The sequence below is a fragment of the Dipodomys merriami genome, unplaced genomic scaffold (genome assembly GCF_024711535.1).
Source record: "Dipodomys merriami isolate MVZ:Mamm:240054 unplaced genomic scaffold, mDipMer1.0.p SCAF_7, whole genome shotgun sequence".
In the NCBI taxonomy this organism is placed as follows: domain Eukaryota; kingdom Metazoa; phylum Chordata; class Mammalia; order Rodentia; family Heteromyidae; genus Dipodomys; species Dipodomys merriami.
In genome coordinates, this window is record NW_027206290.1 from 15,699,268 (window position 1) to 15,726,527 (window position 27,260).

Here is a 27,260-nt window from a genome sequence, read left to right on the forward strand (position 1 = left end):
GTATGGCCTTGTTGGTGATTCTTTGGGTAAATGCCCAAAAGTGGGATTGCTGGGTCATAAAGGAGCTCTCTATGGAGTCTTTTGAGGGACCTTCATACAGCTTTCCAAAGCGATTGAACAAGTTTACACTTCCACCAGCAATGCAGTAGGGTTCCCTTTTGACCACATTCCTCCAGCATATGTTGTTACTAGATTTCTTGATTATAGCCATCCTAACTAGGGTGAGGTGGAATCTCAATGTTGTTTTGATTTGCATTTCTTTTATGGCTAGAGAAGTTGAGCATTTCTTCATGTGTCTATTGGCCATTCTTATTTCCTCTTCAGGGAACTTTCTTCTTAAGTCTTTAATCCACTTATTAATCAGGCAGTTGTTTCTTTGAGGATTTGTTGGGGATTTAATTTTTTGGTATATTTTAGATATGAGACTCTTGTCCATTGATGGCTAGTGACAATCTTCTCCCAATCCATGTACTTTCTATTGATCTTACTAGCTATGTCCTTTGCCATGCAGAAGCTCTGCAGTTTCATGAAAACCCATTTGCCCAACCTTTCTTTGATTTGTTCACAACCAATTTCTCTTCCCTCAAACCTTGCATTTTTTTTCAAAGCATGTGTTTTGCCCTGCAATCAATCAAGGTATTCTAGCATTGTATCATTCTTTACAACCCAAGTAGTATGATGCAGTATATTTAAACAATTAACAGAGATACTTGCTAAGTGAATTACTTGGTTATATTTTTGTCTATCATTCAAATGTTATTCCATTTCTTTATTCCTTTTTTGGAACATAGGCTGACAGACTCCTTCAACTACAACAAGCAGCAGAATTTTACCTAATGCAGATTGTTGAAATTCATAGTTTTGTGGCCATTGCTACTTTTAATAGCAAAGGAGAGATCAAAACTAAGCTACGCCAAATTAACAGTGATGATGACCGAAAACTTCTGGTTTCATATTTGCCAACCACTGTATCAGCTGATGCAGAAACCAGCATCTGTTCTGGGCTTAAGAAAGGATTTGAGGTAGAGTATCCTAAGCCTCAATCACCACCATCATGAGCTGCTTTTCCATTTAATATCCAAGGTTCCTTCTGATTAAGAGTGATCTTTTGCAATATGGTTACAGTCACCTCAACTATTGGAGAACAGTAATGAATCAGCATAAAGTCAGGAATCATATCTTGTTCACATGGTATTCTATGTGCCTAGAAAAATACTTGACATGTAATAGTTGCTTTAATGCTCACTTAGAGGATGAATTAATTAATTACTATAATGGGCAAGGCAAACCAACTAAGCACTTTATAAACTATCCCTGTTTATTTTGATACTGTCCCAGCTGTGGCCACTGCTATCCTTGGGTTTCCAAACTGGCATGTATGGTACCTGCTTATAGTTATGTAAGAGACAGTTAAGATCAGAGATATGTATCCAAAATGTCAGAGTCCATCTACCTCGGAATCTAAGATGGACCCATATGTCACGCATCTCAATGCAAACAAGACATCAGCTGTGGTAGTCACTGCCTATAGTCAAATGTTTCTCAGCCTAGCCTGTCCACTAAAACCACCTGATTAAAAGTCACTTAAGAGTTTGGGAGTCGGGGCTGGGAAGGTGGCCCAGTGGTAGAGTGCTTGCCTTGCATGCATGAGGCCCTGGGTTCGATTCCTCAGCACCACATAAGCAAAAAGCCGGAAGTGGCACTGTGGCTCAAGTGGTAGAGCGCTAGCCTTGAGCTGAAGAGCTGAGGGACAGCGCCCAGGCCCAGAGTTCAGGCCCCACAACCGGACCCAAAAAAAAAAAAAAAAAGAGTTTGGGAGTATAGCTCCATGGAAGAGTAAGTGCTTGACATTCATGAGTTCCTGGGTTTGATCCTAAACATCAAAATTATAATAACAACAAAACAATGCTTGGGTTTCATTCTCAGATATTCTGATTTCACTGATCAAGTGTGTAACAGTTTTTAATTGATTAACGTTTTTAAATCCCCACTCCCATCTAATTCTAATGTGTAGCTACGCTTGAGAACTACTGCTCTCAGTCCACTTACTGTATCTCAGAGGCAAGGCTCCTGTGCAGTAACATATTCTGTATCCCTGTTCTAGACACTGTTCTAAACTATGAATACATCATAGTGATACAAAGAGGAAATGTTTCTTCCCAGAAGCAAACTGATCATGGCACATTAGAGTGACAAGGGCCGTGAAGTGGTGAGGAGAGGGCTGCATGTGGGAGGAGCAAGGACCTAGAAAACTGTGAAGGACCTTGAAGACATATATGCTCCACTGGTGGGGAATGTAAAATGACAGTGAATTCTTCAGCTCAGTGACACAGTTTGAAGCACTTCTTCCAAATGTCTGATGCTCTCTGTTCAGGTGGTTGAAAAGCTCAATGGAAAAGCTTACGGCTCAGTGATGATCCTGGTGACCGGTGGAGATGATGAGCCTGTGGAGGACTGCTTGCCCACTGTGCTGAGCAGTGGCTCCACCCTTCATTCCATTGCCCTAGGCTCGTCTGTGGTTGGAAAACTGGAGACACTGTCACATCTTACAGGTTAAAAAACATTTCTAAAACACCTTATCTTTCACAGCATTTTTGTGTATATTTTTATTGTAAAAATACTGTGCAGAGGGGTTGCAGTTACATGAGTAGGGTAAGAAGTACATTTCCTATCAAGCGTTGTTACCTCCTCCTTTGTTTTCCCCCTACCATCCTTTCCCTCCCCACCTTCCCAACTCCTTCCCTGTACCCCCGAAGTTGTAAAATTCATCTTCAATACAGTGTCTTGTGCATTTCATTGTTACAATGGGTCAACATGTATCCTTATTTCAGCATTTTGTTATTTCCCTTCTCCTCCCCAAATTAAAAAAATGTATACACAAGATGCAGGGCACCGGAATCAACTATAGTGAAAACGGGGGTTATACCATTGGGGAGAAACATACAAAGAAACAAAAAAAATCACATAGTACATTATAAATACATTAAAAATAACAAAAAGAAAGATAAAACCTCTTGTGTCCCTATCTTGGGGTTCATTTTGCTTAGCATCATCTTTTTTTTTTTTTTTTTTTTTTGGGTCTATTTCTTTTTTTTTTTTTTTTTTTTTAATTTTTTTTATTGTAGAGATACTATACAGAGGGTTACAGTTACATGAGTGAGGTAATGAGTACACTTCCACTTCCTCTTGAACATTGTTACCCCCTCCATTGTTTTCCCCCTACCATCCCCTCCCTCCCTCCCTTCCCCAAGGTTCTTTTTTTTTTTTTTTTTTTTTTTTTTGATCGTGATTAAGTGATTACTTAATTTCCGGAAATTCACAGTATTGTGGAATAATGATGCTCATTTAAAGTCACAAGTTCATTCTAACTTTCCTGGACTTAGCATCATCTTATATGGTCATATGTACATAGCTTTTGAGCTTTTCTGCTTGTCCTAGACATATACTAGTTATTGCAAATAAGGGAAACCATGGGACCTGTGTTTCTCTGGGCCTGGCTTACTTCACTTAATATAATTTTTTCCAAATTTTTCTATTTCCTAACAAATGGGGTAGTGTCATTCTTTCTGATGGAGGCATATTGAATTCAAAATACAACCATAAAACTCAGATTTTGTAAGCCGGCTGCTGGTAGCTCAGGCCTATAATCCTAGTCACTCAGGAGGCTGAGATCTGAGGATTGCAGTTCAAAGCCAACCTGGGCAGGAAAGTATGTAAGACTCTTACCTCCAATTAACCATAAGAAAACTGGAAATGGTGCTGTGGCTTAAGTGATAGAGCACTTGCCTTGAGCTGAAGAGCTGAGGGACAGTGCCTAGGCCCAGAGTTCAAGTCCCATGCCCAACAACACAAACAAACAAAAACCCTCGGATTTTATGGCTTATTTTAAGGGGAAAAAAGAGAAGAGCCAGGGTACCCGTGAGTGGCTCATGCCTATAATTCTAGCTACTCAAGAAGCTGAGATATGAGGATTTGGGTTTGAAGGCAGCTCTGACAGGAATACCTGTGCGACTCTTAGCTCCAATTAACCACCAAAAAGCTGAAGTAGAGCTATGTATGGCTCAAGTGGTAGAGCTCTATCCTTGAGCAAAAAAAAAAAAAAAAAAAAGTCAGGCCCTGACAGTACAGAAAAAGCCATCCTCTTCAGGCTACTAGTCATGTGGATGCATAGAGATTAGGCAAAACAACCATAGTCCCTACTTTCCCAAAACTTACACTTCGATGCAAAGAAAAAAATTACAGCAAGAGATCTAACTTTTTATTTTTGCCACATTTTATCCATTTCAATCTTAATATATTTTAGAGGTTTATCCATTTAATTTTTTTTGTCTTTTCTTTTTTGGTACTGGGATTGAACCCAGGACGTTGTACTTGCTAGGCAATGCTTTGCCACTGAGCTACATCCCTGCCCTCCATTTAATCTTAGGTATTTAATTTTTCCATTTTTAACATTTTATCCATATTTTAATTTAATTTTGTCCATTTAATCTTATGTATTTTTAGGAGGTTTAAAGTTCTTTGTTCCAGATAAATCAAACTCCAACAGCATGACTGATGCATTCAGTAGAATTTCCTCTGCAACTGGAGATATTTTTCAGCAAACTCTTCGGGTCAGAGTTTCCTCCATGTTATATGTATAAATGGGGGAGATGTCAGGAAATGAAGAACATAGATGAATTGTGCTAATGCTTTGTTAACCTTGTTTAAATATGTAGTAATCTATGTGTAAAAGTTCTGTAATAAGCCAGAGCTCATTTTTACTTGACTATCTGTGCTTCTTGGGTCTAGGAACCATTCCCTGTAAAGGTTCCTTTAGTTTGACGAGGTGTATTAGAGAGCTTAGTTTGTCTTGAGGGCTCAAAATACAAGTAGAGAAAGAGGTGAAGTAGAGGCTAGGCCCAGAATAAAACTAAGAAACAATATACTTAGTTTTAGTTCCATACTAATTTTTCATCACCTACACTGCATTTTGTTTTTGCTTTTAACACCTTTAAAGCTCCTCTGTTGAATAAGGACTATCAACAATTTCATTAACTTCTAAAAATGTCTAGCTCTTTAACACAACTTGTTTTGATCATAAAAGTTTTTGCTAATATTTTTAGACATAACTTAATAATTTCATCTGTAGTTCCCTCACAGATGGTTAGTGAAGCTGCCAAAGTGAATGACTTCATGTAAACAATGAACTCAGTAAATTACTGCTGGGAAATATTTAACATGAAGATTATATGTACAAAGTAAAGGCAATAATTACCATTCCATCATTAGAAGTTAAAAATGCTCGATACATATTATACTCAAACTCCCCAAGATTAAATATGAACAGAACATTCTCTATGCAGGAAGATAAATAAATAAATAACTCATAGGGTAGCCCAATTTATCTGACAGCCAGGAGGAATTTTGACAGCACTGCAGTGGAAAACCTGCCTACTGTACTCACCAAAGCTCACCTTTATAAATGAGGGAGATTAAGATAGTCCTTAAAACAACAGCTTAAAAAAATACATCCACTAGACCTGTCTCTCAATATATAATAAAGGATACTTTTCAAAATGAAAATTTAAAATGTTAAGAAGTAAGAAGAAAACATAGAAGATATTAAAGTCACTGTGAATAAATAACTATAAGGACAAATTCAGGATAATTTAATATTGTTAATGTGGCACACAAAACCACTCATACCTGAAGTCTGAAAACTAAAAGTGGGGGGAAAAAAACCCTAAAAATAGTTGCATCAATATGTTAGAAAGCTAAGTAAAATAGAAACAAGTGAAATGGGATGTCAAAAATTCAAACTGTGAGAAGAAAAGGAATGCAAGTTCAAAGCTTTCTATTTTCTTTCTCTTTTGTTTTTTCTTAAGTTTGTGATCGTGTGATTTTGCTGACATCTTGAAATAGCTTTGTTTGTAATAAAAAGGAGATTTTTGTAAGCCTCATGGTAAGCCACAAAATACAAATCTGTAATTGACAAACTGAAAGTAATAATTAAAGCATGCTGCTATAGTAAATAATTTTTTAAAAAAACTATGACAGAGAAAGAAAAAGAAAGAAAGAAAAAGAAACAAAGAAAGAAGAAAGAAACTACAATAAAACTAGAAAAAGGACTAGGAGAAATGGTTTGTGACATAATTCCAGCTACTCAGGAGGGTATCGATTTAACAGATTGTATTTCAAGGCCAGCTATGTCAAATGAGTTGGTGAGACTGTATCTCAATAGTCAAGCCAGGCAAGGTAGTGAGCAGCTGTAGTTCCAGGTACATGTGAGAAATAGGAGGATTTTACTATGAAGTTAACCTCTAGCAAAACCAGGAGAGCCTACTGGGAAAGTAATTAGAAAATAAAAAAGGGTTGTTGACATGGCTAAAGAGGTAGAGTATCTTCCTTAAGCATTAAATCCCTGAGTAAAAAACCCCAGTACTACAAAAAAAAAATGAGAAACCAAATTACAAAATGGGTTGTAAAAAGACATTATCTAGCAATAATTACCTTAAATATAAGTGGATTAAATTCTTCAAGTTAAAAAAAAAGACATCCCAAGACCAGCTATCTGCTGTTTTCCAGTAATTCACCTCATTTCTAAGGAAATGCATCAAGGGAGAAAGCAAAGCGGATATAATTGGATATCCAAGGCAAATGGACTCTATTTATTTATGGACTCCATATTTATACCAGATGAAACATTCTAAAATAGAAAATGAGGGAGGAAAGACAAGGAAGGTCATTATATAATGGCATAAATGTAAAATTAGCAAGAGAAAGTAATGACTCTAAAAACAGATGTACCCAATAAAAGAACACCCAAGGGAGTGAAACACTGAAGGGAGTGAAAATACTCTAATAAAATAATAGTAGGTAGCCTGGCGTTGATGGCTCATGCCTGTAATCCTAGCTACTCAGGAGGCTGAGATCTGAGGATCACGGTTCAAAGCCAGCTGGGGCAGGAAAGTCCGTAAGACTCTTATCTCCAATAAACCACTAGAGAACTGGAAGTGGCGCTGTAGCTCAAGCAGTAGAGCGCTCACCTTGAGCTGAAGAGCATAGGGACAGCACCCAAGCCCAGAGTTCAAGCCCCACAACCAACCAAAAAAATTAATAAATAAAATAATAGTAGGTGAGTTAATATTTAATAATTCATTAGTGCAGTGATTATCTAGCTAGAAAATCAACAAGGAAGGAGACTAAAACTATACCCTGGGCCAAAGGAATTAACAGGCATTTACAGATCATTCTAACAGCTGCAGAATGGACATTTTTTTTTCCAACAAGGATAAATCATACAATAGACTAACAGATAACCCACAAGCAGTTTAAAATTTGAAATTGCTTATCTTTTCTAATCACAATGCAATAAAAATACTTTGGAGCCTATACACATATGTGGAAATTAAACAACTCTTTAAACATCCAATAGGTCAGGGGAGAACTCAAGAAGGAAATTTTCTCTGAAACAAATAAAGATGGAAGCACAAAATGCCAAACCCTGTAAGGTATAGTAAAGAGAAAGTTTATAGCAATTAAATAAGATAGATATCAAAATTAGAAGAAAAGAAATAATAAACATCAGAGTAAAACCATAGAGAAAATAGAAAAGAGCAATAAAATGAAGAGCTAGTTCTCCAAAGTATACAAGCTCTTAGCTAGACTAACAAACTCCCAGGTACATACACTTAAGATTATTACTGTCAGAACTGGACAACGATACAACTTGAAAAATCAATTAAATTGCTAATACATCAACAGAATGAATACCTGCAGAAAATGCGTTTGATAAAATTCAATATCCCTTTATGGTTAAAACTCCTGAACAAACTAGATATAGAAGGAATCACTTCACAGCATAAGAAACGGCATATAGAATAAACCTTCAAGAAATACTGCATGAGGAGGGCTGAAAACTTCTTTGTAAGATCTAGTAAAAGCAATACTTTTACTTCCAATACGGAAGTTCTAGTCACAACAATTAGGCAAGAAGACAAATATATATCCCCCAAAATGGAAAAATAGGAAGTCCATTTGTCACTGTTTGAAATACAATATATAGAAAACCCCAAAGACTCCACCAAAATGCTATTAGAACTAATAAATACAGTAAATGTGCCAATTTTTTTTACTGAATGTTAAAAAATCAGTCATGTTTCTATATACTATCACTTAGCTTTCTGAACTGGGAATTAAGAAAACTATCTTATTTATAGTACCTACAAATGAAGAGAAATAACATAAATACCTAAGAATAAATTTAACCAAAAATGAGGGCTCTCTAAAATGAAATTATAAAATATTGATGAAAGAAATTGAAGAAGATAGGAAAATATAGAAAGGCATTCTGTATTCATGGATTAGAAAGGTGAATGCTGTTAAAATGTTCATCCTACCCAAAAATGATTTACAGATTCAATCAATTGCTATCGGTATATGAATGACATTCTACACAGAACTCAGGAAAGAATCTTACAATTTGTATGGAAACACCAAGAAGACCAGTTACAACCACTATGCGTAGAGATGAACAAAGCAGGAGGCAGTGTACTACCTGACTTCAAAATATACTACACAACCATGGTAATCAAAATAGCATGGTGTTGACATGAAAAGATCCTAAAATGGAATAAATAAATTGCCTAGAAGTAAATTCATACAGCTTTAGCCAACTGATTTCGTGATTTTAAAAAAGGCTAAAAGCCACGTGTCTATGGCTTATGCCTGTAATCCTAGCTACTCAGGAGGCTAAGATCTGAGGATCATGGTTCAAAGCCAGCCCAGGCAGAAAAGTCCCCATGAAACTCTTATCTCCAATGAACTACTCAAAAAAAAGCCTCCATGGCTCAAGTAGTAGAGCGCTAGCCATTAGCACAAAGAGGCTCAGGGACAGCACTCAGGCCCTGAGTTCAAGCCCCAGGATCAAAAAAAAAAAAAAAAAAAAAAAGTCTGAGAACATTTACAGGAAAAAATAACAGTCTTCAATAAATAGTGCCAGGAAAATTGGATATCAACACTCAAAAGGATTACAACATATTTATCCTTTACCAGTTACAAAAGTCAAGTAAAATGGATTAAAGTTTTAAATATAAACCTCCAAACCATGAAGCTACAAGGAGAAAGCATATCTACAATACCTCCAGACTTTGTAATGAACATGGCTTTTTAAAAAAATAAAATTCTAAGAGCACAGGGAAAAATGGAAACATTAGACAAATGAATTACATCAAACAATAAAGTTTCTACCCAGCAAAAACAAAAAAAAAAATCAACAGAGTACAAAGATAAACCTGCAGAATGGGAGACAGCATACTTTTGAGTTGATATCTGAAACACATAAGGAACTCCAGAAACTTGACAGAAAGATAATTCAGTTCAAAAGGGGCAATAGACATCTTTCAGAAGAAGACATGACAAACAGTTACAGGAAGAAAAAACATTCCTGAAATATGAATTAAAACTACAGCTAGTGGGGTGCTGATGGCTCACAACCGTAATCCTATCTAATCAGGATGCTAGGATCTGAGAATCTCAGTTTAAAGCCAGCTTGGGCAGGCAAATCAAAGAAACCTGTATCTCCAAGTAATCACTTAAAAAGCCAGAAATATAGGTGTGGCTCAAATGTGAGGCCCCAAGTTCAAGCCCCAGTACCAGCACACACAAAAAAAGTGTGGTATCACCTCATTCCAATAAGAATGGCTATTATCAAAAAGATGAAGGATCAGGGCTGGGAAGGTGGCTCAGTGGTACAGCGCTTGCCTTGCATGCCTCAGGCCCTGGGTTCGATTCCTCAGCACCACATAAGCAAAAAAGAAAAAAGCCAGAAGTGGCGCTGTGGCTCAAGTGGTAGAGCGCTAGCCTTGAGCTGAAGAGCTGAGGGACAGCGCCCAGGCCCAGAGTTCAGGCCCCACGACTGGACCAAAAAAAAAAAAAAAAAAGATGAAGGATCACATATGTAGACAAGCATAGGGATGAAGGAAAAAAGGAACCCTTCCATACTATTGATGGGAATGTAAATTAGTATTAGGAAAGACAGAAGTAGGTTTATCAAAGAATTTAAAATACAGCTCTTATTCCCACTGGATATGCTGGTTATATAAGTGAATTAAATGATGAAGATATATCTGCATTGTATATTTATTGCAATTTAGAATGGTGTCTACCAGAGACTGGAGAGATCAGGAGTGAGGGCTTCTAAGTTTTCATTAGATAGGAGTAAGACCCACTGTGTTATTGCATAGCAGGATGGCTGTAGATAATGATAATATACTATGCATTACAAAAGAGTCAAAATAATGATTTTGAAAGTTTTCACCATAAAAATGATCAATTAGCTGGGCACAGCGGCTCAAATCTGTAATCTGCCTATGCAGGAGGTTTAGGTAGAAGGAATGTGTTCTTAAGCCAGTGCAAACACAAAAAAACAAATCCCACAAGACTCTATCTGAAAAATAACTAAAACAAAATAGCCTGGAGGTATGGGTCAAGTGATAGAGCACCTGACTAACAAGTACCCCCCCAAGATACAAATGTTTGAAGAGATAAAAATTCAACATGATTTGAATATTACATAATAGTAACACATGCATCTAAATATCACATTGCTTTGTTAATCCAGATGATTTTTATGTATTTATCAGCTCAAAAAAAATTTAAACTAAGAGAAATAAAAGAAGTAAAATGTGGATTATAAATAACTGTATATTATATATTAGACTATAGTTGGCATTCCTGAGGGTGGTCCTCAACACCTTTTAAACTAGCTACTAACTTCTTAACATGGAATAAAAAGTGTTCAAAAACAAATTTAGCTGGATACTGGTGGCTCATGCATGTCAGGAGGCTGAAATCTGCCAGCCAGGGCAGGAAAATGTATAAGACTCAGATCTCTAATTAATCAGGAAAAAAAGCCAGAAGTGAATTGTGGTTCAAGTGCTAGAGGACTAACCTTGAATAAATGGTCAGACACGGCATCTAGTCCCTAAATTCAAACCCAAGTACTGGCGCGCGCACACACACACACACACACACACACACACACACACACACACACACACACACACACACACACACACAAGAATTTACTATATTACTATTCTTTATATGGTCTCAAGTTAGCCTTAACATTACCAGTGTTAGTTGTTTCTGCCTATTCATGGATCATCAGTTTCACTGGATTAGGGCTGAAGCTATCTTGAAAGCTCCTTCAACAGCCCAGGCCCCACCCAGAATGGGCACAACAGTTGGCAGTCCACAAATATTAGTGAAATTGGATTGAACAAATAATACAGAGTATCTGGGCTGTCATGTTTCAATATTAATTTATATGCTGTCTAGGTTTGAACAGTTATACAAAGTGTTCTACAAAATACCAATTTGCAGTTATTTTACAGACTTGTATTCAACTTAAATAAAAATGATTAAATGTAGGAGCTTTGGTTTGAACCCATCTGGTTTTTTTTGTCCTACTTTGGCCTTCTTGCTAGCTGACATTGGACAAATTACTTCTCTAAGCCTCAGTGATCTCATGTGTAAAATCTGGGTAGCAAGAGTACTTATCTCAGAGGGTTTTGCAAAGATCAAGTAAGATAATATATGTGAAACACTTAGCACAATTCCAGGTATACATATGCATTCTTATATACATGTTACAGACATGAGCACATATTTTCATATGTAAATATGAGAATATGAGCTTATTGTGAATGCTAGTGATTTTGTTTAAATGTATCAAAACATAATTTCTCATCTAAGCACTCATTAAACCTTTAAAATTCTACATGTTTAAATTTTATATGCATATTTAAGCATACTTATAAACAAAAGATTTTAAAGCTTATTAATATAATTTCTGATATGAGACTAATGTGTATTTGGTTAAAGAAAACAGAGGAGCATCTAACTTTTTTTATTTTCATGTCAATAATGAAGTAGTACTTGCGCTAGCTAGAACAAAATATTTTATAATTTCTTATACAATACATAATATTTTGCTTTGTCAAAGGCTTTTTTTTCAGTATTGAGATGTGAACCTAGGACTTAGTCCTTGCTAGGCAGCTGTCCTACCACTTGAGCCACTCTACCAGGCTCACCTTGGCAAAGCATTTTTATATGAAAAATATTTATATAACTAGAACATGTCAGGATTAAATTACTGTTATGTTACCAGTTCATTTTCGTTTGTCATAAAAGAAAAACAATTATTATGTGTACAGTAGAAACTTTAACATCTATGCCTTATTCAACAGCTTGAAAGTCTGGGTGAAACTATTGAACCCTACCACCAGCTGAAAAACAGTGTGATTATAGATTCCACTGTGGGCAATGACACTGTTTTTCAGGTCACATGGCAGACCAGTGGTCCACCTGAGATTGTACTATCTGATCCTGATGGAAGAAAATACTACACAAGTGATTTTATCACCAATTTAGCCTTTCAAACAGCTAGCATTTGGATTTCAGGAACTGCTAAGGTAAGTGTAGAGCATATTCACAATGACATTGAGACAAGTATATGTTTCCATAGAATTATATGATTGAATGCATTGCACTTGTTCTGAAATGTCAAATAATTTAAGACATTTTGTGATAGCTAAAATTTAAGAGGAACAGCTACAGTTATGTTCAAAATTTAAAATATCGTCCAGAGACAAATAGCACGTGTTTCTCTCATAAATGAAATCTAAATTATAGATTATAATTATAAAATAATATAATAAAAATAATATAATTATAATAGATCTAAATTATAAACAAATATGAAAATATATAGGGTCATACGCATTTATACACAAACACATTAACTGAAGTATGATATATATAGGGGAAGATTCCAGTAGCATCACTCTTTTGAACAATTAACTTATAGTTTAACAAGTGAATCTCAGGAAACTGGATCATGTGCATTGTCAGGGCTAAAGGATGAGGTTGGGCAAGTGAGGAGAAGGCAGATGAATGGAGAGAAAGAAAGGGTGGGCAAATCAATGCAAAAGAAGTGACTCTGCAGCTCAAAGTGATAGAGCACTTGCCTTGAGCAAAACAACTCAGAGCCAGTGCCCAGGCCCTGAATTCAAGCCCCATGATCAACCAAAAAATAAAATAATAATAATAATCAATGTACATATGGAACTCTAGGTAACTTTGAGGGTGTGGGTGGGGTTTATAAATGGGTGGAGGACAATTATGAAAAGTGTGATATTGATTAAGTGCATTATACTCATCAACTGACATGATGAGTTGAAATCCTTTTGTACAACTACTTAAAAATAATAAATATTAAATTAAAAATTAAATACTAAGTGAAAACTTCTCACTTCAACAATGAAAATTAGTGTGTCCATTAGTACTACAAATAACTGTTCCAATCTACATCTTTCTTTACATAATCCCTATAGATATACTTTCCTCTGTGTTTAGGAAAAACTATACATTATAATATGAATAAAGAAATGCATATGTTTTGAGTATCTTCTGTTCATCTACCTGGATTTTAGGTAATTTGCAATAAAATGTCCTGATAGGAGTAAGCACTGGGTACTACAGAAGGGGGTAAGAAGAAGGAAGTTTTCTGGAAGTGAGGACATATTAATGGATATGTGAGGACAAAGTTGCTGGAAAGTGGGTATGATATGCTAGGCAGATACATTAACCCAGAATGTCAGCCATATATTGTAATGGCTTACTTAATCTGAAATTATTTTTCTCAGTTATAAAAATAAATAAAAAATACTTAACTTCTTTTATGGTAAAGGAGTCCAGTTTAATGTTTGCAAAGTGCTTTGAAGCTGGACAGTGTTACCATGACATTCTAAACTTGTGTCTCAAGAGAATTTCCAAAATAAACCCAGGGTATAATTCCCTACCATTTCCCCAAAAAAGGAGGCTTGTTAGCCATCCCTTAACCAATGTTACTTTCCCTGATATTTCTGTTTTATTTTTTTTTTAAATGCAACATCAACAAGAGAAAGCACTCTGAAGGCTTACACATGTGCTTTGAAATCAAGGGTTGGTGTTTTTCTTCATACTTTATAAAACTAAAACCCTTTGTTTTGCAGCCAGGGAGCTGGATTTACACCCTGAACAATACTTACCATTCTCCTCAAGCCCTGAAAGTGACAGTGGCCTCCAGGACCTCTAATATTGCTGTGCCTCCAGCCACTGTGGAAGCTTTTGTAGAAAAAGACAGCACCTATTTCCCCCATCCCATGATGATTTATGCAAATGTGAGAAAGGGATCTTACCCCATTCTTAACTCTACTGTCACTGCAACAATTGAACCAGAGACTGGAGAGCCTATTACACTGCAACTTTTTGATGATGGAGCAGGTAACAAGGAATCCCATGGTGTTTTACCTGTCCTCAAAAGTTGAGTTGTGGCAAGGTTGTAGTGATATAAAGCTTACCTATAAATTGTCTTTAGTTCAATTATTTTTCTTATTCAATCTTATCTAATTCTTGAATTGTTATAGAACCACTGACATACTAAGTAGCTATAGGCTAACTGGTGAGGAGTCCTGTGAGTCTTAGTGTGACTGTGTGGGGTGGGGGTGGGGGTGGGGGGAAGGATGGCAGTTGTTGCTTGATGATCTACCGTAGCTTCCCTGTGGCCAGTGGCACTAGCCACTCTCACTTGATGAGATCACACAGGAACAGCATTGTATGTCCTTAAGACATGTCTATATCCCTCTAAGATTCCACAGCCTTGTTCACAGAAATAACCAGAGTGGACAACTAAAATAGCAAAACAAAACTCTAGAAGGCAGGTGCAGTAACAGTGAATTCTTATTTTCTCTTTGGACTCAGCTGTGTAAATAAACCTGGAAAATGAACTGAGGACTCAAGAGATGACTAGAGACTGTTCTTTGGCCAAGAATCGGGATTAATGAGAGGACATGGTCCATCACGGGCACAGACGGCGCTCTTTATATGGGTGATTTGACCCCAGAAAGATCATTCCACCAAACTAGTGGAATCCACGTGGAGATTTCCCCACTTCAGGGCTCTAATTGTGAACACAGTCAGCAAGTACTGCAGGCAACCCACAGCACTCAGACTCTTTTGACCAACTTTTTGGACATAAGAGAGTCTTCCATCTTTCCTTCTTCTTGTTCTGTGCTTGCTTTACTTCAACTAAATTCTCAGAATGCTAATAGACCCTAAAAGCTATGGTTGCTACCCTAAGAGTTTGATCTACAGATAAAATTACAACCTTTGCCCTGTTATTTCAAAGGTTTTTTTTTCAAGATTCTTAAGTTTGAGAGCCCATTAGGAGTTTGCCAATGACATTTTACATTTACAAACAAAAGCTCTTTCAGAGGATTTTTGTTCAATATCACCTGTCAGAGGAATAGCAGAAAAATCTTTTCATTTTGCCTATTGGAATAGATCCAAAGGATCGTCTTAGGCTCTGCTCATTTGTGCATAGCTCTACCTTTTATTTTTGTATGTAGTCTAAAAATGTGCTTTGCAGAATGTTTCTTCTTTGCTGTAGCCTGTAGACTTCCCTGAAGAACAGACCCTGCTGTCTTTGGAAAACATCACCTGATTGAGCTCAAGAAACTTCTGTGTTTTCCCTGGGAATCATTTTATTTCTTTGACATCTAAATTTACAAACTAATGAAAGAAACAATGAAAAACATTGCTTAGACATCAAAGTATAAATTTAGTTTTTCTCTAATACTTGACATATATGTATATAATTAATACTTTTTATAATGTAAACCGTTTTTTGTCACTTTTTATCACGTAAACAGTTTTTGTCTGCTATGTTAATTAGCAATAATGAAACTTATACTCAAAGTATTTTATAATTTATATGTACTTTTTCATGCACACTCTGAATCAGAGTCCAATGAGATAAGCTACCTTCACTTAGCAAATGATAAAAACTGGTCCTCAGAAACCTTACGCTCAAAACTAAGAATTTTAATACATGTTTCTTATATAGTATTTCCCATTTCTTTCTGCTTTAGTGATTAAAAGACTTCTTTTTTGCAAAGGAAACCATATTTCAATTAGTATTGCCACTCAATACTAATTGAATATGGTTTCCTTTGCAAATTTCTCACTAAAGATTGACCATGTTCTTAGTCATTAAATGCCATGATATATTTCTTTCTAAAGAAATTGTTTTCTAACTCTACATGGATAATATGTTTAGCACTTATTTAAGAAGATGGTTACTTTTCTCATGTGATTAGTCTGTGTCTCAGTGGAGGAAGACACTTTATTGATAGCACTTTTTTTTTAATTAACATTTTAGTGATGATACCATATGGACTATAGGGCTGGGTGTGAGCTTTGGGATCTGAATTTACCCCTAGGTAAGGAAAACTGCTTGCCCAGCAAGGCCCCCTGCACTTGAATGGTCAATGTGATCTGCACATGGACTAAGTTGTCTGTCTTAGTCCATGGAAAAAGATGTCCCTCAGGTCTAGTTCTTTCTGCCCTTCAGGCGTGGATGTGACTTGGAACTGATAGACTTGAGAATTAGTACCATAAAAAGGTATTTTAGTATAGGCCTAGCATTCAGAATGCTAGGCACATTGAACAACTGCCAAACCCAACAGCAGCAAGCTCCTTCAAATCTGGAACAGTGCCCATACTAGTTAACTAACTAGCAAAGTTTTTCTTTTGTTTATGTCTGTCATTTTCATCCATAATTTCTTCAGGATATTCCTAAACCCTTGAAATTTCAGGAAAATATGTACATGTTCATCTATGTGTCTTAGAAGCATACTTCAAAGGTATGCATCTATTAAATAAGCTTGAGAATGTGTTTTATTTCATAGAAAATGAGTTTCATTTCAGTGATAAAAGCTTTAAATTTTTTTTTGACTTGGGGCTTGAATTCAGGGCCTGGGCACTGTCTGTGAGCTGTTTTGCTTAAGGCTAATGCTCCACCACTTTGAGCCATAGCTATACTTCCAGGTTTTGAATAATTAGTTGGAGGTAAGAGTCTCACAAGGATTCTTCCTCTTGGGCTGGCTTCAAACTAGGATCCTCAGATCTCAGCCTCCTAAGTAGCTAGGATTATAAGTATGAGCCATCAGTGCCCAGCTAAAGATTATTTTTAAGTGTTTAATTAACATTGAAGCAGGTACAAGTAATTTACTTTTAGGAAACAACTTCTTTAGAGGTTAACGAATCACAGGATGAAATTATGGAGCCATCAGATTTTTTTTGTCAGTCATGGGGCTTGAACTCTGGGCGTGGGTGCTGTCCTTGGGCTCTTCAGCTCAAGGTGAGCACTCTACCACTTGAGCCACAGTGCCACTTGTGGTTTTCTAGTGCTTTATTGGAGATAAGAGTCTCACAGAGTTTCCTGCCAGGGCTGGCTTTGAACCATGATCCTCAGATCTCAGCCTTCTGAGTAGCGAGGATTACAGGCGTGAGCCACCAATGCCTGGCCTGAGCCATCAGATTTTAAACCAGCTTATAATATCAAAAGTAGCTATGACCAAATAACATATGCTCAAATGAAAAGAAGGGGGAAGGGTGAATCTTGTTTTTTAATTACATTAAATATTTGCCAACAACTGTGATGACAAGTGTTTACTGAATTTTTGTCTATCCATATATTCAGGTGCTGATGTTATAAAAAATGATGGAATTTACTCACGGTATTTCTTCTCCTTTGCCATAAATGGTCAATACAGCTTGAAAGTACGCGTCAATCACTCTCCCAGCATAGGCAACTTAGCCTATGCTGTTCCAGGAAGCCGGGCTATGTATGTAGCAGGTTACATAGAAAATGGTAAGAATAATGAGCACTGCTAATTTGAGTGATATCTCATGTATATATTTCTAATGAGTTTGTATATATGTGCATGTGTTATAAGCAGGAGGTAAGAGAGAGAGACAGAGACTGAGAGAGAGACAAAAACAGAAACAGAAAGACAGATACAATGACAGAATTTATTTCACTAGTCCTTGTGGGAATTTTTTGGTGATAATGAGGTTTGAACTTACAGCTTGTACTTGCTTGGTAGACACTTACCATTTAAGCCATTCTCCCAGTCCATATTATTTGGATAACATCCATAGGCCTATGGACTCTAAATTCTTTTAATCTATAACTTCAAAGCTTAAATCTAGTTGAACCTACTTTTGAGCTTGTAGTCCAAGTCTGACTATTTGTTATTTTACAGGATAACAATCCTTACAACTTAATTTTTGGTAACTTTCTCTTTAGTCTACTTCTTGTAGATTGCACAGGTTAGAAATCAGAGTGGTGTGGAGTGTGGGGTGGGGATATAGGTAGTTTTTGTGAAATCTTTCTATTGTGAAATCTACCACCAATTTTTGCTGATTTGGTCAGCAAAGTGCACTTTGAACTGCCCTTTCTTACCTCATGGCTACCACTTGTCTGAAACCACCATCTTCTCCCATCCATCTGGACCATTAGGTGGCTCTTGCATGTGGGCCCCTTTTGCAGTGTTTTAAGTCATTCTAAGCTGAGAAGCCAGAGGGGCGGGGCTTCTCTGAAAGCAAATACTATTGTGTCCCTCTCCTGCTTCTCTAGAGCTTTAAGAACAAAATCTAAAGCTATTTTGTTGACCCAGGAGGTCCTGTGTGAGTTTCCTTTGCCTTACTCTTCTCAAATTACTTTTCTCCTCTTTTTCCTGAAATTTACTTATGATACTAGAGAGCTAACTCACAGCCTCACACATGTTGGGCAAGTGTTCTACCACTGAACTACATAACCAGCCATTCTCTTCCTTTGAGTTCCTCCAACCTGTAACTTTGCCACAGCTCCAGGTGTTCACACAAACTGTCCCCTTTGCCTAGAATGTTTGACCCTGAATCAATGGAATAAATTGAAAGAATGTATGAATTATTTAGTAAATAAGCTCTGTTATTCTAAAAGAATATAATAGCAAAGTTGAGAAAACCTCTTAATAATCTTTCAAGAATAAGTTATGTTGCAATGGGTCTACCTGTATCCCCACTGCCACAATGAGATGATGTCACAAAATGAACTTTACAACTTTGGCGTGGGGGGAGGGGGGGATGGGAGGGGAAGGGATTGGAAGGGGAAACAAAGGAGGAAGCAACAATGCTTGATAAGAAATGTACTCATTACCTTGCTCATGTAACTGTAACCCCTCTGTATGGTATTTTCACAATAAAAAACTTAAATTTCTCACATAGCTTATTCTTTTATTTATTTTTTATTTATTTTTATTGTGAAAATATCGTACAGAGGGGTTACAATTACATAAGCATGGTAATGAGTACATTTCTTATCAAGCATCGTTGCCTCCTCCTTTGTTTTTCCCCTACCATCCCTTTCCTCCCACCTCCTCAACTACACCCCTCCACCCTCTCAGATCCTTCCCACACACCCCCACTACTGCCGCCTAAATTGTAAAGTTCGTTTTTTCGACATAGGGTCTTGTACATCTCATTGTTGCAATGGGTCAACCTGTATCCCTATTTAAACAATTTGTTTTTTCCCAACAACAACAAAAAAAAATAGATAAGGATCTTGGCCAAAATCTAGTAAGGAAATTTGTAATTTGTAATTTTGGTTTTTCTCTGGGTGTCCCAGATAATATTCAGATGAACATGCCAAGAAAATCGGTGCACAGAAGTGAGGAGAGCCAAAAGCAGGCATTTAGCCGAGTAAGCTCTGGGGGCTCCTTTTCTGTGCTGGGAGTCCCAGCTGGTCCCCATCCCGACATGTTTCCACCATGCAGAATTATTGACCTGGAAGCTGTGGAAGTGGAAGAGGAAGTGGCCCTGTCATGGACAGCACCTGGAGAGGACTTTGATCAGGGCCAGGGTAGGTTTGCTAGCTTCATTATTAATTTTTCCACAAGACAGCATTTCTAATACCTGTCAAGCATTCATTGGGTGCAAATAACATGGGGGTTTAGGGAAGAAAAAGATGCAAAGGGTTGTCACAGAAACCTTTGAGTTACTTGATGCTCATGGCTCACACCTAATCCTAGCTACTTGGAAGACTGAGATTAGAAGGATTATGATTGGAGGTAATCTTAGCAAAAAGTTCATGAGACCCTCTCCTCTCCATCTCAAAGTAAAAGGATAAGTGCAGTGTCACATTCCTGACATCTCAGCTACAGCAGGAAGCCTAAATACCGGGATTATAGTCCTGACCAGGCAAAGAATACCTTACTTCATTGTTGGTGGGAATGTAAACTTGTTCAATTGCTTTGGAAAGCAGTATGGAGGTTCCTCAAAAGACTTCACATAGAACTCCCCTATGACCCAGTAATCCCACTTTTGGGCATTTACCCAAATGTTTACAAACAAGACCACACTAAAGCTACCAGCACAACTATGTTTATTGCAGCATTATTTACCATAGCTAAGATATGGAACCAACCCAGATGCCCCTCAGTAGATGAATGAATCAAGAAAATGTGGTATATATACACAATGGAATTCTATGCCTCCATCAGAAAGAATGACATTGCCCCATTTGTTAGGAAATGGAAAAACTTGGAAAAAATTATATTAAGTGAAGTAAGCCAGGCCCAAAGAAACACAGGTCCCATGGTTTCCCTTATTTGTAATATCTAGTATATGTATGAGTCAAGCGGAAAAGGTCAGATAATATGATGTCAGGAAAATGAACCCTTAGATGTGTATTTTAATGTTTTTTTCTTTCATGCATGTGTTTCTAACGCATTTATAAGATTATCTCTTTGTTGCTTTGTATGTCCCTCCCCCACAGTATAACCCCTGCTTTCACTATATTTGATGTCAGTATAACTTGTGGAGGAGATGGGGAAAAACCAGTTGTTTAAGGATACAGGTGGACCTGTTGCAACAATGAGAAGTACAAGTTGTCATGTCCAAAACGAGCTTTACAACGTCGGTGGGGGGGGGGGAGAATGGGGGGGAAGGAGAAGGATTGGGATTGGGGGGGAGGGGGGAGGCTTGGAAGGGATGTGAAGGGTAAACAAAGGAGGAGGCTGCAATGCTTGGTAAGAAATGTACGCATTATCCTGCCCATGTAATTGTAACTCCTCTCTACAGTATGTTCACAAATAAAATTAAATTAAATTTTAAAAAAAGATCCTATCTCAAAATTAACCAGAGCAAAAAGTGTTTGGAGATGTGATTAAAGTGGTGGGTCTCCTGCCTAATAAGCACAGAACTCTGAAGTCAAGCCCAAATACAACCAGTCAGCAGCAAGGGGCAGGGAGGGATGGGCAGGGGGCTGTTGGCAGGCTTCTTAAATTCTGAATGTAATGTATAAAGCAGTATCTTCTCCAAGAGTGATACTAATTACATCTAAACCTGTATTGGAGAAATAAACACCACACTAATGTAGTCTATTCAGCAGAAATGTACTCTGCACCGTAGTAGAAATATTCCTAAATACTGGAAGTAACTAGATTACTGAAAATTAGTGAATATTTGTCATGATTAACAAGTCAAGGTGAGGAAAATATTTCTCATGACTCAGGCAAATCTTGGTTCATTTTCATGTCCACTTGCTATTTTCATGTCCATTTCAAACCAACATATTTGTTATAGAGGCTAAGAACAGTCCCCTGGCCTTGGTCTTTTGGCCATTTTTAAGGATATTGCACGTGATCTTTGTCTATTTCCCTTTTCTAAGGCTTTTGCTAGCTTCCAGACTTGCACCTACATCAACCTTTTCCACACTTTTACCACTACACCATCCTTCATTGACTATATTTTATTTCTTCCATAACTTGATTCTACTTTACTGGATTACTATATGGTAATAGATGTAAATATCCTTTGTCCTACTCTTGTTTATTCATGGACTAGCACCTTTGCATTTTATTTATTGAGGAATGATAGTATTGTCATAGCTGGTAGGGTCAGACTTTCTTTAGGTACTCCTCTTTAGATACTCTATGACCATTTTTGTTATTTGCTTTCTATATAAACTTTACAATAAGCTTCAGAGGCACAGCAAGAACTAGAGGCATTGAAAACAAACTCACTTAACAGTTATGTAATAACTTAAAGGAAGATGCCACCTTTACTATGTTAGATCTTGCTCTCAAAAATCTAACACTTCTTCCTCAGGTTTTAATATGAGTATTTGGAAGTTAAGCATTTAGTTTTCTTGTTACGTTTATTCCTAAGTACTTTGACTTTTTTATTTCTATTTTCATTCGTCATTTCTTATAAACTGGAAATATAACTCAAGGTGACTTAACTTTTTCATTTTTTAAAATTTCAGCTACAAGCTATGAAATAAAAATGAGTAGAAGTCTACATAGTATTCGAGATGACTTTACCAATGCCATTTTAGTGAATACATCAAAACTAAACCCTCAGCCAGCTGGCACCACAGAGACATTCACATTTTCACCCAAACTTTTTACCAATGGATTTGAACATAAAGCTGATGGGAAAACACAAGAAAATCACAGAATTTATATCGCCATTAGAGCAATAGATCAGAACTCCTTGAAGTCTGCTGTGTCTAACATCGCCCAGGTGTCTCTGTTTATTCCTCAAGACTCTGTTCCTGTACTTAGCAGAGATTATCTTACATTGAAAGGAGTTTTAACAGCAGTGAGTTTGATAGGAATCATTTGTTTTATTATATTTGTAATACATTGTACTTCAGAAAGGAAAAGGAAAGCAGGTAAAGAAGGGAATGGAATAAGGTTACTATGAACAAATGTACAATAACACTTCCTTTCTGAGATATAAGACCCATGGCCTTTGCACTCTAAAAAATGAACAAAACAAAACAAAAAATACCAACAAAATAAAGTTACCACCAAAACTGTATTTAAATGCATTGTAGTTTTGTATAATATGGTTTCGATTTACACAGTAAAAAAAAAAAAAAGAAAGAAATTCTGATATTCTCCTGTGGAGATTATAAAGCCCTTAGCTTTCATTTTGGAAAAAAAATAATGGAAGTATTCTTCAAGGAAATGTCTTTAGAGGCAAGGACAAGAGCAAAGTTGAATCTGAGTTGCTTTTTTATTTTAAAGCTTGTTTTAGTGAAGTGGAAAAATAGCTCCAAGTAGAGAAAAGGAGATTAGATCTGAATTATACAGTATAACTGTCTCTATAAAACCATTGTTTAGTTACTTTGATTAATTTTTCATCTTATCTGTGCATAGCAGTTTGCTTGTTTATAACTGACAGTCAAGCTGCATTCTATATATGAGGTCCTCTTATTGTAAAAATCTTTCTCTTTTGCCTCTTGGTTAAATATATTATAGATCAAATGCCACCGTCAGTGATTAGAGACTTTTTTTTTCATTATAAGAGTTTATGTCAAAATGTGGTTGTTGTTTTTAGCCCTTTATACTGATTTGCTAACAAAGGTCTATCAAATTTATTATTTATAAAAGTAGCTTCAAGTCATTGTCTTGGGGATAATTTAATAAAACTGTTTTCATAAGACTTTAAATTAAAAAGTGAAAGACATTGCACTGACTTAATAAAATTAATAATAATAAAGTTGCACTGACTTATTTTAATACAGATATACATTATATAGTTATTCAGTTCCTTTTGTGTATGCATTAAAATGCCATTCCTGCCTTTATTTTTGGACATGTAGCATGTTACAATCACCAGTTTTGCATGTGAAACTTTGTAACATCAAAAGAAATACATTATATTTTTTAATAAACCCCTCATGAATATACACTTGCTTTCAAATAAATGCAGAACAGAACCATGTGTTTCCACTACTGGCCAGGGCAATACTGACAGTTACTTTTAAGAGACAAATTTACTTCCATTTTTAAACAAGGACATAATTTTAACTTGTAAATTAAATATCTTACATGAAAAAGCAAGTGAGTTAAATCCTGTGATTTAATCATAAATAAATGACACTTTGTAAGAATTAAATGACAATTTGGAAAAAATGAACAAGAGAAAAGAAAAATAGTAATGTGGCTTTAAAAACTGCTAAGCAGAGTAAATCAAACCAATGTTAACCATTTCTTACCTTATCATGAATATTGGCACTGTTTATCTCATATTTGTGTCAGACTGAATGCATAAAAATTGTAATAGGACTGTAGTTTTATATCAGACTATTTTTCTCTGACAAAAGAGTTTCTAACTCCTAGATTTAAAAAACTGCATCCTTGAATTTGTGTTTTTATATAAACAAAACACAAATATGTGTCTGTCATATTAGTGGCAACCAGATAGTAGGCATTTATTTATTTTTTGAAGTAAACAGTTTTGTGAATGCTGTTATTTAAAAAAATCTGTAAAAGGACTAGTGACATGGCTCAAGTAGTAGAGCACCCGCTTTTGAGCAAAAGTGTCAGACATCGAGTTCAAGTCCCAATCCTGGAAGAAAAAAAGAACCCTGTAGTCCTTTCCTTAAGAATCTTATTCTAAGAAGTGGTGCTGTAACTCAAATGGTAGAGTGTTTGCCTTCAGCTGAAGAGTATTCGCCTAGCAAGTAAAAGGCCCTAAGTTTAATCTCCAGCTCCATCCAGAAAAAAAAAATACCTGGTAAAAATTATGTCTATTATGAGTTTTTAAAAAGATTCTTAGAGAACTTAAATAAAAGATTACTTTCTTAATCTGACATGATTTTCTATAAAACATCTCTATAATTACATACTTAATGGCAAAATATAGAATGCTTTGAATTGCTGTATTGAAATAGGAAACAAGAAAAAGCAAATCCATTCTCTCTAACTTTAAACTGGAGATCTTGCTAGTATAATAAGAGAAGGAAACAAAATATAAGATTGGAAAAGAAGAAGTAAAAGTCAGCCTTCAGTGGCTCACATCTATAATCCCAGCTACTGAGGAGGCTGAGATCTGAGGGTCAGTGTTCAAAGCCAGCTGTGGCAGACACAAATCCTGAAAACTCTTATCTCCAACTAGCTAGCAAAAGATGAGAAGCAGAGGTGCTCAAATGAATCAAGAGAAAAAAAAAAGACAATCAAGAGCATGAGTCCCTGAGTTCAAGTCCTAGTACTGGCAAAAGAGAAAAGGGAAGGAAGAATAAACACATGATTCACAAACAGACATAATTTATATGTATATAAAATGTACATTTTATATATAATATAAAACTACTAGCAAAGAAAATTTATTATTGTCACTGAATTTAATGAGTACATACCAATTTATTACACTTTCCATAATGGCAATAAGTAAGAAAATAAAAGTTTATAAAATCATTTCCAATAGAATTCCCAATAAAGCATCCTAGAACTAAATCTAGTGCACAATGTATAAGTCCTCTATCCTGAAATCCACAAAACATGATTGAGACAAGTGAAACAAAATTTAAAATGAAGAACTATGCCTCAAAGACTTGGTGTTCAAAGACTTGAACTGATCTATAAATTCAGTGTTATCCTATTCAAACCCAGCAATGGTTTTAATGAAATTTGATAAGTTGGTTCTAAATGTTATATTGAATACATTTAAAATAGTCAAATAATCATGAAAACAATCATTACAAAGTGGCAGTAAGATGCTTGCTACTGAGGTTGATAGTCACATGACCAATGGAAAGGAATAACAGAGAACACGGAAGCAGACCTGCACATGTGCACCATTTCATTCACTACAAAAGCACAACTGCAATTCTGCGAAGAGAAGTGCAGTCTTTTCAACATGTAATTGGGGAGAAACGGCAATCCATAAAGGAGAAAAAAGGGAAACCAAACACCTTGAGTATTACCTCACACCATAAGAAAAAATAAAGATAGATCATTCACCACAATGTGTGTTCAAATCTTAAAGGTAGAATAATAAAGCTTCAAGAATATAGTATTTCATAGGATCTTCATAATCTTGGGAAATGTCACATATGATACAAAAAATACCCAGTACATATATATACTTTTTTATTAAGAAAATATGAAGATGAATAAATCAATTTAAAAGACACCATAATTAAAAAGTGGTCATAAAACTTTGAATAGTCACTTTGCAAAAACCAAGAAGTATGTGGGGCTTGAGAACACTAATCATCAGGAAATTCCAATTTAAAAATTACAGGGGGGGGGATGGGAAGGGATGGGAAGGGGAAACAAAGGAGGAGGCAACAATGTTTGATAAGAAATGTACTCATTATCTTGCTCATGTAATTGTAACCCCTCTGTACGGTATTTTCATCATCATCATCATAATAAAATTACAGAGCAAGTCAACTGTACTATCGAGAAGAGAGGGAAGACTGAAAGTACTATCAACTGGCAAAAATATAGAAAAAAGGAGTACAAACACTTTGGAAAGTAGAACATCTAAACATTTGTTAAAGATTGTGTTGGGGACTCTCCACCTGAGCAGAGAGGCTCCATCCCGCCAAAGCCGCTCGGCACCAGCAGCGCGCCCGCCCGGTCGCGATCGCAACGACCCGGCACTCTCCACCCGAGCAGAGAGGTTCCATCCCGCCAAAACCGCCAGCAGCGCGCAAAGGGAACTGTCTGCAGACCACCCACCCGCCCGCCCGATCACGATCGCAAGGACCCGGCGGGGCCACTCGGGCCCCAGAGGTACCGCGAAGAAGCTGTCTGAGCGGGGACACTCTTGACCCGACAGCTTCGACAGAGGCAGAGACAGAAAAGAATTACACAGAGCCACCACCGCCCAACCCAGCCCGGATTGCAACAACAACTGACGACCTACACCACACAGAAACAACCAGCTCCAGGGTGAGTACCACACAGGGGAAGTGTATCCCTCAAGGGAGACCAGAGCTGGAGGGAATCCCCAGACCCTGACCTAGACTCCCTACCCCAACACCCGGACCACAGGACCCACTAAAACTGGGAACTGTTTGAGAGCTCCACCAGCCCGTGGAGCACACTCAGCTGGCCAGGCTAGAGCAAGAGCACCCCTGGAAGGGAGCTTAAATGCCCAAGCCAGGAACAGCGCCCCTGGGTCAAGACTACCAACAGTAGAAGAAATTTGAACTGTGTCCCCCAGGCTGTATAACCTAGGTGGTATACACATCAGCACAGGCCTAACGAGTGCGCTCCAGGCTGCATAACCTAGGTGGTATACACATCAGCACAGGCCTAACAAGCGCGCTCCAGGCTGGGGCCGGAACCAGGCCCGGGGATCCGGCGCCTGAACAACACAACCAACTCCTCCCAATTGAAGTAAAAAGCTGAGCATACGCCTCAACAGAGGGGAGAAAGCCAGGAAACAACACTCCCCGGGGAAGCACGCCTGTGACAACAAAAGACCTGGAGGCCCAGGACAAGAGAAGCCCAAACCCCACCAAAACTCCACCCATATACCCTAGACTGGGAATTGGGCAACACAGGCTGCCAGCACCTGATAGTAAGCAGGAGCTCAGACTGTTA

The 27,260-nt window shown here is 37.0% G+C and overlaps 1 protein-coding gene across 1 annotated transcript in view; it reads left to right on the plus strand.

Moving 5' to 3' along the window:
• Positions 1–22,617, plus strand: part of Clca2 (chloride channel accessory 2) — a 37,064-nt gene extending 14,447 nt beyond the window's left edge. Inside the window, 8 exon segments of the mRNA XM_070006871.1 lie at positions 792–1,022; positions 2,375–2,552; positions 4,504–4,610; positions 12,231–12,455; positions 14,037–14,307; positions 17,567–17,737; positions 19,535–19,768; positions 22,175–22,617. Of these exon segments, the coding sequence (XP_069862972.1) occupies positions 792–1,022; positions 2,375–2,552; positions 4,504–4,610; positions 12,231–12,455; positions 14,037–14,307; positions 17,567–17,737; positions 19,535–19,768; positions 22,175–22,617 (1,860 nt within the window).
• The last annotated feature ends 4,643 nt before the right edge of the window (positions 22,618–27,260 follow it).